Source organism: Typopeltis vanoorti, chromosome 12, assembly GCF_054136105.1.
Source record: "Typopeltis vanoorti isolate ZY-2024b chromosome 12, IOZ_Tvanoo_1.0, whole genome shotgun sequence".
Lineage (NCBI taxonomy): Eukaryota > Metazoa > Arthropoda > Arachnida > Uropygi > Thelyphonidae > Typopeltis > Typopeltis vanoorti.
Genome location: NC_143560.1, coordinates 66,211,987 through 66,228,424, shown reverse-complemented (window position 1 = coordinate 66,228,424; position 16,438 = coordinate 66,211,987). Strand labels below are relative to the sequence as shown.

General features: G+C 33.9%; 1 protein-coding gene across 1 annotated transcript in view; it reads right to left on the bottom strand.

Moving 5' to 3' along the window:
- The window catches only part of LOC150100850 (band 7 protein AGAP004871-like), a 160,946-nt gene extending 144,866 nt beyond the window's left edge, over nt 1–16,080 (bottom strand). The window contains exon 1 of the mRNA XM_090401921.1: nt 15,922–16,080. Coding sequence (XP_090258047.1) covers nt 15,922–16,080 — 159 coding nt within the window. The remainder of the gene's footprint in view (nt 1–15,921) is intronic.
- Nucleotides 16,081–16,438: the final 358 nt, after the last annotated feature.

Genomic DNA, 16,438 nt, shown 5'->3' with positions numbered 1-16,438 from the left:
ATAAATTACATATTTTATATGAATACAATTATGCATAACAAATACTTTCTTGTACATAACGTTTTTTAAAATAATAATAATAACAATTACTGTTTACAACATATATTGTTATCATATTAATAATGATGATTATTACAGATGTTTCTTTGCAATTTTACACTCTATATATATAATATCAATGGCTATAATCACACTAAATTACATACGTTTGTTACAGTTATTACATACATTACATACATTTGATTACATATGATACATTACTTACATTTGTTTATATATGATACTTACATTACATACATTTGATTACATATGATACATTACTTACATTTGTTTACATATGATACATACATTACATACTTTGGTTTACATATGATACATACATTACATACTTTGGTTTACATGTGATATGTACATTATATGCACTTGGTTACATATGATACATCTTGGATGAGAACTAATTTCTCTGCTTTCATCCTCGAAGCATATATATAAGCTTATCTGAGGATGACACCAGTTGGTTATTATTTATTGTTTTTTTTTGCTGTGTTGAGAAGCTACGAAATCTATGATTGAGAAATTTGCACATGCACACACATATGCACACGCGCACGCGCGTGCACACACACACACACACACACACACACACACACACACACACACACACACACACACACACACACACACACACACACACACACACACACACACACACACACACACACACACACACACACACACACACACACACACACACACACACACACACACAAATAACTTGGAATGTATTGATGCGTCGCTGAAATGGAAGCCTGATATATTGTGTTTCATTAAGTTTGTATGGTATTTTGGATGCGTGTACAGCTCTTTTCAGGCTATTGTAGTTTGTAAGGTTTCTCTATTCAAAAGGTAATTTGTTAATCATGTCTGGGATGAAGAAGTTTTGTGTGGTCTTTCCGTAGTGATTATTGTATTTATATGTGATATAATTAGTAGTCTGAGATCTTGTTATACGGTATGTATTTCTGAGTGTCCTGTAGCTTGCATTGAAATAATGTTTTATCAAAGCTGCATAGCGACATAATAATAATAATAATAATAATAATAATAATAATAATAATAATAATAATAATAATAATAATAATAATATTTGGTGACAAAAGAATACACAGAATGTTTAGGGACGCATGGTGTCATTTCCAGACTGACACAATATCAAATGTATGGAGGTGTGCTTACCATGGTATCTGATTTAAAAAACTTTTGCGTGACCAGCTCTTTTGATGTAATGTAACCAAGAAACAGTGAGTAACAAAAATTTTATTCAATGAACTCTGTGGAAAATGTTAACAGTGTAAAATAAATATTGTGAAATATTTTTCGGTAATTACATTTTCTCAGTGAATATACTTGAAAATAGTATTTCAGCAAAATAAAATATGCATTTGTAAACTTAAATGAACAAAAAGGTGTGCTTTTTTGTTGTTGTGTTTTTCCATAATGAATTTTTTACTCAGTTATTCTGAATGGAACTTGATATTTAAATCTACAACTTTATACCTTAATGCAATTCTGTTTAATTATTTTTAAAAAAAATCACTACTGTGAAATTAATGCCAGGGAAGGAGAAACAAAAAGTGTTGAAAACTGATACCCATGTATTGATTATTTTAGAAATTGTCTAATGATACCTATTGACATTGCTTGAGTTATCTGAAACAATTCATTCACATAATCGAAAATCCGAATTGTTAGAATTTGGTTGTTTTACAGAGAGAGAGAGAGAGAGAGAGATAGCAGATATTTAACCCAAAAACGGTACCACAACTAAGCTCTTAAAGTTTGGTATAGAAAAAATGTTTGTACTCTCCAGATAACACATGTACAAATTTTACCTTTTCCCACACAAAGTAAGATAAAATCACACCAACAGTATATCCAACAGTATGCGAAAACATGTCATTGAGTCATCTGTGCAAAAGGATCATTTTTGAAGTTATGTTCAGGGTAGGGCATATAGTAAGTGTAAACAGTACTATAAGAAAAAACCATAGAGTTGAGTGACTTTGGACTTAAGGTAATCGTTCATCCACTGCAGCTGCTGTTTTGTGTTTGGTAATGTAAAAATAATGGGTGAGCCACAAAATTCTTTGAAAGTTTCTTTGTGAAAAGTTCTATTTGTTTAGAATTTTGTAACAGAAATTTAACATAAAATATAAGACCAGAGATAATAATAATAATAATAATAATAATAATAATAATAATAATAATAATAATAATAATAATAATAATAATAATAATAATAATAATAATAAATAACTATTTATTTGTGGTGCCATATGAAGTAATGTAAGAAGAAGAAGAATGAAGGAAAACGATATGAAAAATCGACAGTGGCTGAAAAATACGAATTTTCAGTTATCATTGGAATAATTGATTGCCAATTTCTTTTGAATAAGACTTCAAATTTATTTCCTAAAGAAATTTGTATTTCTAATGGAATTATTGTAAGATATGCATTGACAAAATCACCTTGTAGTTGGAAAGAATTACCTGAAAGAGTTAAAAAACAAAATTCTTTGTTAATAAAATATAACTATCAACTGTACTGGGAAATTGGTTCACTATCTCTGGACAAACTAAGATATTGGATGATAGAATCAACATGCTAATATCAAATATTACTTGCCAAAGGAAGAGAGAAATCAAAATCATTTACGAGGTTAATAGGGAGGCTTGTTCTTGATTTAAATGAAATTGGATGCCCAAAACTTGAAAACATAATGAAAGATTCTGTGCTTTTAATAATTCTAAGAAATATATGTATTGGTTTCAAAAAAATAAATATGCAACCGTAATAAATTCCCATGATCACCAGATGAAAGTTAACTTTCAGATGAGAGTCACATTATCAAAAACCACATGATGGCAATTCCACAAGCATTGGAAGAACCTTTGAAAAACAGTGCAAATTTAACAATAAGAAGATTAAGGAACAAAAGAATACAGTAGATTGTGTTTTTCAGTTTATTTATTTTCTGAATGTTAGATTCAGTAAATACAAATTGTAAATAATATTTCATTCAAATAAAATGTGTAAATTTATTTGAACAAATTAGGTGTCGTTGATGTGTTATACAAATTTAAGTAAGACAGTAACATTTTTTTCCTTGTGAAATTTCATGCCACAAACTAACCAGAGATTGTTTTTTCTAAATCCAGTCAGTGAAACTGTGTCAACTCTTGGAAGCAAAAGGAAATGGGTATTAAATTAATAGGCAGAATTTTAGTGGAGAATATTTCCCCTGAAAAGTGAAAAAAAAAATAAAAAGGTATCGCATCATGCAGATAACAAGTAAATCAACATGCATATATCAAAAAATACTCGCCATTGGAAGAGAAAAATCAAAAAAACATTAACGAACTTAATAGCTAGACCCGTTCTTCATTTAAATGATACCAAATGATGAAAACAATATGTAAATGAATTTTAAAACTTTGAAAAAGCTGATGAATTTCTTGTTTGCTGTGATCATAAATATTTACTTGAGGGTAAACATTTTGTTTTTCTTTCGTTCTTTCTTTCTGAGCTAATTTTCATTTTAAATAATAATAAATAATTATTTATTTGTATTGGAAAGAATATTGTTACACCTGATATCCTGAGAATATAACATTCTCAGTTATCATGGTGTAACAAGAAAAATAAATAACATAAATAAAAACCCCTGCATAAAAAGAATGATTTAATTAATAAAATATTCTTGCATCCAGTATAAATTGAGTAAAATGTAAAGGTCTATTGTTTAGTTAAGATAACAAAAGAAAAGAATGTATTAAGATGTATTATGACTAAACAAGGAATTTGTATTAAATAAGTAGCTAACTATGAATTAATATAGTAATGCGATTAAGAATGAAAGAGTTAAGTACATAAGTATAAAAGAATTAGTCATGAAATACGCTATGTAAGAGGCTACAGATTAAGCATTAAGTAGAATTCTGAGAAAGGTATTTGAAAGGGGTTAAGATAGAAGCTAACAAGAGAAATAACGGAATATCGCTTAGGGCCTATGTCCGGATAGAAACTTCGTTACGAGTTGCCGATCAAAATGACGTATGGCGGCAAAATGCTACCCAATTGGTAGACAGATGGAAAACAAGTAGGAGGCGGGAATGAGAAGTAAGAAAGGGCTCCGTTAGGAGAGCAGCTATAAAAGGGTTGGTAACCCCCCCTCGAGGAGGCTTTTTTCAAGGAGTAGGCTCTTTTGGGTTTAGGAGGAGACGTTTAGATAGTCAAGGAGGCTTTAGGCCTTTCTGCCTTTTTGCCAGAGGAAAAGAAACGTTTAGATAGTCGCGGTGGTCTTAGTTTGGTTTTCTAGTGGATTTCACGGTGTTCCTGAGTGGAGAGATATGGTTTATATCCTCATGCCACAACAAGGAATCGAAGGTGAGCGGGAAAGCTATTCCTGTATTCCTATGTAGAAAGCGAAATATACCATGGAGTCATAGGAAACTGTGAAGATGTCGATGTCCTCGTTTCGGATAGTACAGCCGACCGCGCAGATCTTTATATAGCCCTGAATTGCAAGAAAATATGCAAGCAAGTTCGTTCAGTAGAAGGTAAAGGCCCGTAAGTGAAGCTAAAGAAAGGTATTGTGAAATTTGTCTTATGTTAACTAGAAGTTGTTTGTGATAGGTACCATTGTCATAATAAGGAACTGTTAAAGTGATTAGGGAGATATTATAATAGGACTTTAGAATTTGATAGAGAGTGTTAAAAGTAAGTTAGCTAGAGTTGATAATTTGTGAATAATTAATTGTCCTAAGAATCTTGAGTGCCTACTATATTGTAAAAGGAAAGTTAATGACATAGTTGTATGTTAATGAAGTAAATGGTTTTGTTAATGTTGAGTTTGATTAGTGTGAATTGAGTAATCAAGTAGCCTGAGGAATTTGAATGCCTAGTGTGATGTGTAGAGAATCGGAATTGTCATTAGTATGTGCTAGAGTAGTTCATGATTTTGTTAGTGTACTTGAAGTTGAATAATCTAATTGTGTGTGGTAATCTAATTTTTCCATGTTAAGTGAATTCATGTTTTTGTATGAAATTTTGTGGCGGCATGATCGTAGTAACTTTTGTCGAATCATAGCCCAACTACTTGTATTAAGCTAATTTTAGTGTGTAAGTAATTTAGTTGAGTATTTTGATATGTACCATGTTTAGAGAAATAATAAACCTTTTGTTTAATGATAAAAAAGTTGTCTGATATCGCTAATCCAATGCACCCCTTAGAAAAACATTCGAGCCTAATCACGCGGGGAATTAATGTTAAGAAACGGGAAGTTTAAGGAATTAATGTTGAGTAACAAGAAATAGTGTCACGACTGCAATAGTTACACTTTCAGATGTTTCAGTTCTTTTTCTCTGTCTATGTATAAAATATCCTAAACTAAATATCCCAAAGGGCGCAGTTAAAATACAAATACTAGGGATACTACGGGGAGCAATAACTCAGATATTAGTAGAAATTTTGGTGATGTCTTGAAAGTAGAAGTTAGAAGAATATAGACGAAGGCAATTTGTAAGACAAATAAAATCATAAGATAAGTTAGGGACATAACAATATCTAATATAATAATTGTGTTAAAAAAAAAATATATATATATATATAAATATCCCTATTGTGAAATAAATATCGGGCTGAGAGGACAACAGTCAATTGTACTAATGTATAAACGATAGTTCAAATTGTTTTGAAATGTCACTTGGAGAAAAATCACCTGAATTATATGTAATGCACTAGTGGAAAATCATACACTATGAACATCAGCGTAAATGTGAAATCAGAAGAATAAGAAGAAAACAAAATACTGTATTTTTCACTTTATTTAATTTCTGTATGTTAGGTTCAGTAAATACAATTTGTTAATAATATTACAGTCAAATAAAAGATAACACAGAAATTAACAAAGTATATATATTACAGAGTTAATATTCATTTGAAATAAATTCCCGTTTCCTAGCTACATAAAATGTAAATAAACAAAGCCATCCACTTGAAAACAATAAGTATATAAAATCCTTAATCAGGAATGAATAATTTTAGGATATGTGTCATCACAATCATGTGAATGCTAATCATTTAGTCATATGTAAGTATTTGAGAAACATCCAACCATGCGAAAATGATACCTTTTGAACAATACTGCAACTCATATATTACAGGATGTGATTAATACAAACAGTTCCAATACTGTGATGGAGGTCGAAAACTAAACTGGAAATGAGTCATATCCAAGAAAACGAACAGAACCAAACGGGTGGAAATCTAAACGATGTAGTCAGCTAGGTTTTTCTGGTTATTTTCAAAAATATTGTTCTGTGTGAGCATTTACCGATCTCTGGCGGATATATTAGTTTTGAGGTTAAAATTACCACCTTGGGAATAAAAACATAGTATGACCCAACGCTAAGGAATTAAAAGTGTACCAAATGGACAGAAAATCTAAGGAACAAAAGTCAAATAGTTTTTCAGGTTATTAGAGAAATTTCGTTCTTTCAAGATTGTGTTTTTGTGCATTGTGGTGTTGATAAAAATTCAACTATTTTGGAATATCTATTTGCATTAAGAAGAATTATTCTGGAAAGACTGTAAGTAAATTTAAACTATCATTAGAATTTCTAGACTACATACAAAAAAAGTATTGTAAGCTTTTAAGTCTCCATTTATTTTAAATTTATTTTTTTCAATACCGTTTGGTTTTTTCTCTTCATGTAAAGTAAAAAAATAAACACCATTACCCAAACATTAGTAAACAAGATAAGGTAAATTCGAAAAGAGGTTGTCATTATAATAACGTTTTAGTGATGTCACCTCCAACTGATAACATCGGAGCAAAAAAAAAAAAAAAACAGTGTATGTATGTTTACCATCACCCATAATTTCGAATTATGGGTGATGGTTGATTAAACTCACACTGGAGGAAATGTATACGAAAGTACAAAGAAAGTCAGAATTGTTCAAAAACAACACAAAATCCTTGTATAACACAAAACTTAATCCTAGAAATCCACAGAAAGGATGCTTTATGGAAAAATTAAAGCGATATCCAAATAACACGGCTTTAAACATTGAATATAAGCTAACAAAGAATCGCCTTACAACACAAATCGGAAATGCAAAAAATAAGCATTTCTTTATGCATTAAGTTCAGATTAAGTTTTGTGTTATCCAAGGATTTTTTTGTTTTTGAACAAATTCTGACTTTCTGTGTAGCTTTCGTATATATTTCCTCCAGTGTGAGTTTAATGTCGTTGTATAAGATATCTGCTGAATCTGATTCCAGGTTCCCAGTCTGTGTTTCTTATTTCGTGGTTGATGGTGCTCGGACGTTTATATGATCTAGACAGGAGGCAGTGTTAGTATTACCAAATATTTCTTCTCTAGTACATGATGTTATTGTTGGTATTAGATTATACATGGATAGCGTGTCTAGATATTGTACAGTGCTGTTCTGGTTTTCGTTTGCAATATTTATGGTTATGTCGCCAGTTATCATTAGGTATTTGGTTGAGCATATTTCTTGGCGTGAAAGGCAGCAATTGAGTTCGTGCAAGAATTTTATCATGTTTAGGTTTGGTGGCCTGTAAATAGCATGTAGTATTATGGAATGATGTCTATTGGTGGTATTAGTGATTTCGAGGCAAAGGGTTTCAGCATGTTCAAACTGATAGGCCATTTCTTTTGCTATTAATTTTTGTTTGATAAATATTAATATTACACCGCCTCTTTTTTGTTTGGTGGCATGACCTATGTTGTTGGAAGCCTGGAATTTGACAGTCGTTTATTCATTAGTTATGGATACTTCTGTTAGAATCAATAATATCAGTGTAATTCCTTAGATAAGCCTGTAACAATACCCAATGTTTTCTGATGTTAATATGCAAGATTGAGAGACCTTTCACTTGTACTGTGTGTTTGTGTGTTGTTTCCATGCATCAAGCGATTCGAAAGTACAATTACTGATGCATTCTGGTGTAATTACATCTATCTGATGGTTCACATTCATTTTTGTTGTGTTGAGATCTTCTTATTGAAGTACGTTGGAGTCTTTTGTTTCACTCTGGCAACCTATCTATATCTTCCGAGCTTTTTATTTGTATGGACTTTGAAGTCTGTGACTTTCTCAAGAATATTTTGCCGTCATTGATCCATAAAAATTGATACATTTTTTCTGTTTTTTCTTTTCTAGCTTCGTTCAAAAATTCTGATTGAAAGGTGTTAAATACTCAGATATAAAGATTGGCATATTGTGTTGTGATGCATTTAAATTCTTGACTACTGGTTTTCCGTCTGCTGGCTTTTATGAGATTGTCTCTTGTAGCCTTGCTTGTCAGATGGATTATTACTGGTGCGGATCGTGGCAAGCCTTGTTTTTTGTTCTTCCTGGGAATCCGATTTATGGTCTGAATATCATTATACTGTAGGGGGATGTCAATTGCGTGGCCTAACTTTAAAACTATGTCTCTGAGATTTTCTGTGGATTCTTTCTGGAAGACCGTTTATGCCAAGGTCTTCTTTATGTTGTAGTTGTTGGTTTAAAACTTCGTATTGTAGTTTCAGGGAATTAAATTCTTGATGGAATTCCGATGTGTCTTTTATCAATTTGTGCTGCCTGTCAATTAGTGCGTTAATGCTGGTTTTAATGTCTTTTACCGTTTGTAAGACTTCTTCAACTTTTGAATTATTAAATTTAACAAACTCTTCATATTCGCTAATTTTTTTGTTATTTGTTTATTCTGTTTATCAAATAGTTCTTGGACAAGATCTACCAAGCTGGCTTTTATATTTTCTAAACCTTTTTCTAGTAATAAATTTACAGAACTCAAATTATAAGACTCAACGGTATTTTTTTGTCTGTTCAGTTCATCGTTCGATTGTGCCTGTGGCGTCATCAGTTGCTTCGTGGGTGGCAGAGTTTCTTTGCTCTCTCTGCAGCATAGGCATCTCCATTCCTCTCGCTTGGCATTGGATTTGCGTTGCCATGTTGTTTCTGAGAATCCGGAACATGTGAAGTGAAGATTCCTAAGGCATTTCCTGCAGGTTATATGACTTCCTTTGGATGATAATTCCTTCAGGCACTTGTAGCACATCATGACTCACCTTTCTTCCCTTGGACAACTGTAAAGATGGCGACGTCCTTTGTTCTATGATCGTTAGTGACCACAGTGAACTCTGCTCAATTTTCAGCACACTCCAAATTTGGATTTCACTTGGCCGATTTCGATGAATTATATATCACTGTCTTCAGCGTTACAAGAAGAGTTACTTTGTGACACTTTTAAATTAACTTTTAAATAATAAATTGAAATAATAATATTAATAATAATAATGATTATTATTATTATCAAGGGAGACATCCAGGGAGTCAGAGACTCATCGATGGAGGCCACATACTACACACACCAGCTATCATACTTATTCTTGAATTCATCACACTGCTTGCACTCAGAACATCCAATGGCAATCCATTCCAATCACGCACCACTCTCTGAGAGAAAAATATAGCACTTCACACCCTTCTTGGCGGCCTTCATTCCCAGCTTCCAAGAATGCCCTCTCGTCCTTTCCCCACCCTCCATAAATTGAAAAATTCCATCAACCGAAATCCTGTATGACCCTTTCAGAAGTTTGTAAGTCTCAATCATTTCTCCTATTTGCTAGTGTCTGCAGTCTACAAATTCTCAATCTGTCTTCATAATCAGTATTCCACAATTATGATATAATCTTTAACACTCTCTTTTGTACTCTTTCCAATATATCAAAATCACAACGCAAAATGGGAGACCAGAACCTGTGCACAGCAATCCAAGTGAGGTCTTATCAAGGCCTTGTAAATAGGCAAAATAACATCTTTATCTTTACATGTGAAGGTTCGTTTCAACATTGCAATTATTTTTTGAGTTGTATTTGCGATCTTTGCTACATGGAACCCTAAACTTCAACTTCCTATCTATTAACACTCCAAGGTAGTAGCCTCGTCAGTTTCCAGTTTCTTCTAGCCTAATCCCACGAATATAATACGAAATTGGATATCTAATCATGCTAAAGTCAATGACTTTACATTTACTAACATTGAAATGACACCCATTTTCCTATGCCCACAATTACAACCTATTAAAATCATTCTGCAAAGACTGCATATCAGCAGCATTCCTGATTACCCTACCTATCTTTGCATCATCAGAAAATAACTGTATGTCGCTTGTCAAATCCTTCCCAATATTATTAAGGTACAGATTGAATAACAGTGGACCAAGCTCTGTGGTACACCACTTGTTACCTTAAACTTTGCATATTCCGATCAGCTGTATACCACTTTTTGATATCTGTCAGACAGCCACCCTCTTATCCATGCAAATATTGTATGACCCAAACCAATTTTCTCCAATTTATGCAACAGGTCTTCCAATGATGTATGCTGTCAAAAAGCCTTAGCAAAATCTAAAAGTATCACGTATATGCATTCCCCCTTGTCTAGTTCAATGGTAACATTATTATAGAATGTGAGCAAGTTGCTAAAACATGACATTCCCTTAGTAAACCCATGTTGTTCATTGCAAAGTTGAGACTCACTGTCAACCCATTTCTGAATGCTGGGCCTAACCAATTTTCCAAAATCTTCACCACCACTTCTGAGATACTAATTGGTCGATAGTTGGATACATCGGTCTCTCCACCACTCTTGTGCAATGGAAGTACCACACATTCCTTCCATTCCTGCGGAATCTTCCCTTTTCTGAGACTCATCCTGGTCAAAGGAATGGCCTGTTCAGCTGAACACAATTTTAGCACACGCTGATATTCTATCAGTCCCTATTGCTGAATTCTTATTCAAGTTGTGCAACAACTCTAATACCTCGGCCTCACACACCTGCGTTTCTTCATCCAGTGAAGAGGTAACAGTGAGCTCAATGTTGCGTTCACCAGGCTGATAGCTTTTAATGAAATGGACACTCATTAACTGAACAAGCTCTTCTGCATCTGTAACCCTCACGCCATCTGGATTTAGAAGAGCTATTCTTTCATATTCATTCTTTCTTTTACTTGCAGCATATCGATAGAATTCTTATGGGTTGTCTTTGACACGCAAAGCCAGTTTCTTTTCATACTCAGACTTTGCTTTCCATACAACAGTGACTATTCTAGCCTGCTGTTTATAACGTTCATAACGGATGTCATGCTTATGCAAACGGTATTCCTTCTGTATTGTCCTTTTCTTATGAATCTCTTGCTTAATAAGATTACACATTATTATTATTATTATTATTATTATTATTATTATTATTATTATTATTATTATTATTATTATTCGAATCGCTTGATGCATGGAAACAACACACAGTACAAGCGAGAAGTCTCTCCATCTTGCATATTAACATCAGAAGCATCCGAAAACATTGGTCATTGTTACAGGCTTATCTGAGGAATTGCACTGATATTATTGATACTAACAGAAGCATCCATAACTAATGACGAAGCGACTGCTTTCCAAATTCCAGGCTTCCAACAACATAGATCATGCCTCCAAACAAAAAAAAAGGGGGGGGGGGAATATTACTGTTTATCAAACAAAAATTAATAGCAAAAGAAACGGCCTATCAGTTTGAGCATGCTGAAACCCTTTGCTCGAAATCACTAATACCACCAATAGACAGCATTCCATAATACTAAATGCTATTTACAGACCACCAAGTCTAAACATGATAAAATTCTTACACGAACTCAATTGCTGCCTTTCACACCAAGAAATATGCTCAACCGAATACCTAATGATAATTGGCGATATAAACATAAATATTGCAAACGAAAACCAGAACAACACTGTACATTACCTAGACACGATATCCATGTATAATCTAATACCAACAATAACATCATGTACTAGAGAAGAAATATTCGGAAATATTATCACTGCCTCCTGTCTAGATCACATAAACGTCCGAGCACCACCAAACAATTACACTGCATCAGTCATAAAGTGCAAAGTAGCAGACCATTACTTCACCTCTCTAAACCTGCACCCCAAGACAATATCAATGCAATGTCCCACAGAAGAAAAGCGACAAAAAACAATAATAGATGAAGAAATAGTCAACCACGAAATAAGAAACGCAGACTGGGAACACCTGGCCTCAGATTCAGCAGATATTGTATACAACAACATTAAACTCACACTGGAGGAAATATATAAGAAAGCTACAAAGAAAGTCAGAATTCGTTCAAAAACAACACAAAATCCTTGGATAACACAAAACTTAATCCTAGAAATACACAGAAAGGACGCTTAATGGAAAGAATTAAAGCGATATCCAAATAACACAGCTTTAAAAACTGAATATAAGCTAACAAGGAATCGTCTTACAACACAAATCAGAAATGCAAAAAGAAGCTACAGAGACAAACTAACCTCTGCACAAAACAACATGAAACAAACCTGGCATCTGATCAATGAGATGCTAGATTGTGTTCCCAACACCACCGCCTCCGAAACCATAAAATACAGCTTCATGAAAGACGCAAAACCTATCCAACAACTAGCAAATGACTTTAACCAATACTTTGCAGACTCCATCCAAGAACTGCACAGAAATATTCCCCCAATCACAACACGTGACCCTCCACTTGGACCACAATCAAAACAGACATTATGGTTCCCAACCATAAAAGAAGCAGAACTTCTCTCCTCAATACATCAAATGAAACCAAACAAAATCCCAGGAATTGATGGTATAAGACCTAAAGATATAAAGCAACATGCAACTAGTTTAAGTCCTATCCTATTAAAATTAATAAATAAAATATTTAAAACAGGACAGATACCAAGTATGCCAAAGATCGCCATAATCACACCCGTATACAAACATCGAAAAGAAATTTAATAGCAATTACAGACCCATAGCAACATTACACCAATTATCAATAAAATTATGGAGCGGATCATACTGAAGAAACTCACAGCATACACAGAGACCTTTCATATTATCCCCAAAACACAATATGGTTTTCAGAAAAATAAGGGGGCAACATCTCCCTTGGAAGACTTTACAGACGTAATTAATACCGCCTTAGACAAAAACAAAATTGCCATGGTAGTCTTTATTGATCTAACTAAAGCATTCGATACACTTACAAATCAAACCTTGTTAGAAAAGCTGAGGCATGTTGGAATAGACGGGCCTCTTCACAGGTGGTTTACGAACTACCTTCAAAATAGAAAGCATATCACACGTATCGGGTTAAACTGAAACAGAGAGCTACCAGTAACCTGTGGAGTACTACAGGGAGCTGTACTCTCCCCAACTCTATTCAACATTTACACGCACGATATTAATCAGCTACCACTGAAAGGTAAGATATTCCAATACGCAGACGACACAGCAATAATATCCATCCACAATAACGCATGCATACCCCAAATATATATGCAACATGACATAAATCTGCTCATAGACAGGCTCACGAAAAACTCCATATACTTAAACTCATAAAAGACAAAATTTATGATATTCATAAATCCACTGACGCGACCAGTTGATAACAAATATATAGCCATCCAACACACTTTTCAACATAAAAACACACAGAACAGCAAAACCACTACAATTACTCAGGTTGAAACAATACGATACCTTGGAATTTACTTCGATGCAGATATGAACTGGAATAGTCACATAAACCATCTAGACAATAAACTCCGAACAAGATGTGGCAAACTCTGCAGGTTAAAAGACATAGTTCCCATACGCCTAAAATACTAATATACCAAGCACTATGCCAAAATATACTAAGATACGCTATAACAACATACGCTTTCTGTGCACCCTACAAATTAAATAGACTAATGTCACTACAGTACAAAATGATAAAACTGATCTTTTGGGAACAAAGAAAATAACGACTTTATATATACTGCAATGTCAGAACACAAAATACTGACAGCAAAACATTTATGTCACTATGCAACTTTGCTAAAACATTATTTCGATGCCAACTACAGGACAGTCAGAAATACATACCGTATAACAAGACCTCAGACAACTAATTATATCACATATAAATACAATAATCACTACGGAGAGACCACGCGAAACTTCTACATCCCAGACATGATAAACGAATTACCTTTTGAATACAGAAACCTTACAAACTACAATAGCCTGAAAAGAGCTCTAAGGACATACTATGAACAAGAAACACGCATCCAAAATACCATACAAACTTAATGAAACACAATATATTCGTTCAGGCTTCCAGTTCAGCGACGCATCAATACATTCCAAGTTATTGTGTGTGTGTGTGTGTGTGTGTGTGTGTGTGTGTGTGTGTGTGTGTGTGTGTGTGTGTGTGTGTGTGTGTGTGTGTGTGTGTGTGCGTGCGTGCGTGTGCGTACGAGCGTGCGTGTGTGTGTGTGTGTGTGTGCGTGCGTGCGTGCGTGTGCGTACGAGCGTGCGTGTGTGCGTGCGCGCGCGAATTTTTCAATCATAGATTTCGTAGCTTCCCAACACAGCAAAAAAAACCAAAAAAAAAAACACCAATAAATAATAACCAACTGGTGTCATCCTCAGATAAGCTTACATATATGCTTCGAAGATGAAAGCAGAGAATTTAGTTCTCATCCAAGACGTATCATATGTAACCAAATGTATGTAATGTGCATATCAAATGTAAACCAATGTATGTAATGTAAGTATCATGTGTAAATAAATGTAAGTAATGTATGTAATAACTGTAACAAAAGTATGCAATATAGAGTGATTATATCCATTGATATTGTATATATAGAGCGTAAAATTGCAAAGAAACATCTGTAATAATCACCATTATGAATATTATAATAATATACGTTGTAAACAGTTATTGTTATTATTATTATTTTTTTAAAAAAAAATATGTACGAGAAAGTATTTGTTATGCATAATTGTGTCCCTATAATGTATTTAATTTATCTGAGAAATAATAAAAATGTTTAAAAAAATATTATTATTTGATAATTTTTATATTTATTATTTGATACCAGGGAGTCCAAAGACTCATCGAGGGAGGGCACCTCCTCTACAGTTGTCAATCCACCAACTAACCGCAACTATACCAACGCTATCTACCGCCACTAGTTTTTCCACAGATAATCACAAACATCCATTCGCACAGTGGGATTCGAAACCGCAGCCTTTTGACTGGAGAGCGGATATGCTAACCACTCGGCAAGCCAGGCCGGCTGGTATTTTACGTACCACTAAAACCCATAAATTCATATGTGAGTTCAATCTATTATTTTTTTTCCACATCAATTTGACTCCTATTTTCTTTATTCTTCGAACTCTCGGGACACATTCTGATATCGCATCATTTAAGTATTGTTTAAATGCTTTCCATGCACCGTCGATATTCTTTCCATCCAGCAACCGATCCTATTCCACTGAACTCAGTATACTCCTCAGTTGGTCATAATTTCCTGCTATGTAGTTCAGCATGTGACCCCTTTTTTGAATGGAACATTCATAAACTTACTAACTTCCCAAGTGAGTACCGGATGATCACTGTCACCAAGTGGAAGCAGAATAGTTATGTCTTTAACTGAAACGCCCTCTGATACTATAATCAAATCTAACTCTTTTTGACCTGGAGTTCCTTCTGTTACATGCTGCTTGAGGAAGTTAATAATAATAATAATAATAATAATAAACGCATATAAATTAAGAAGGGATATGTCAGGCATTTAGGGAATGCACATATTTCATGTTTTTTGAAACGGCGCCAAGCTGTCGAATTGTTCTGACGCCAGCTGTCTGTCGTACGCTAATAACTAGTCTGGGTTTCTGTTTCTCTCTTTGAGTAGTTTTTAGTAGTATATACTTACCTCGATGCCAGGATTTGTCACTTGTGGTCCAAATGAAGCTCTTGTTGTCTCAGGCAAGTTGTTTTCATTAATACCTAAACTGTGTACATCATTAAATCTATTCTCATCTACATCCTCGGTCATTGCAGGATGGTACCGGTTAATGCAGTGCTGGAACATCGTATGCTGGTTCTGTCTGTACTTTCGCCACCGCTTTACTTGTAGTTGCTATCACTGGTACTAGTTGATAGGACTGCGTACCTTTTATTTGCTGTGCCACTTTCATAACCAGTTTGAAATAGAATGGAGAGTAATAAAATTTGTCTGATTTAAAATAGCAATGAACAATAGATGGCTGCAACGACGACGTTTTTTATTGTATCTGGGTTCAAATCCTCTGAGAACCAAGAATCTTTATACAAGGGCTTTTAGCTGGTTTCGTATGGACTGCTCAGGTTTTTGCTTCTGCGAATAGTTAAACGAGGCACGCAGTTAACAGAGAAAACCAATTGTTAGTTAGATTAGTTTGTTGGAATGG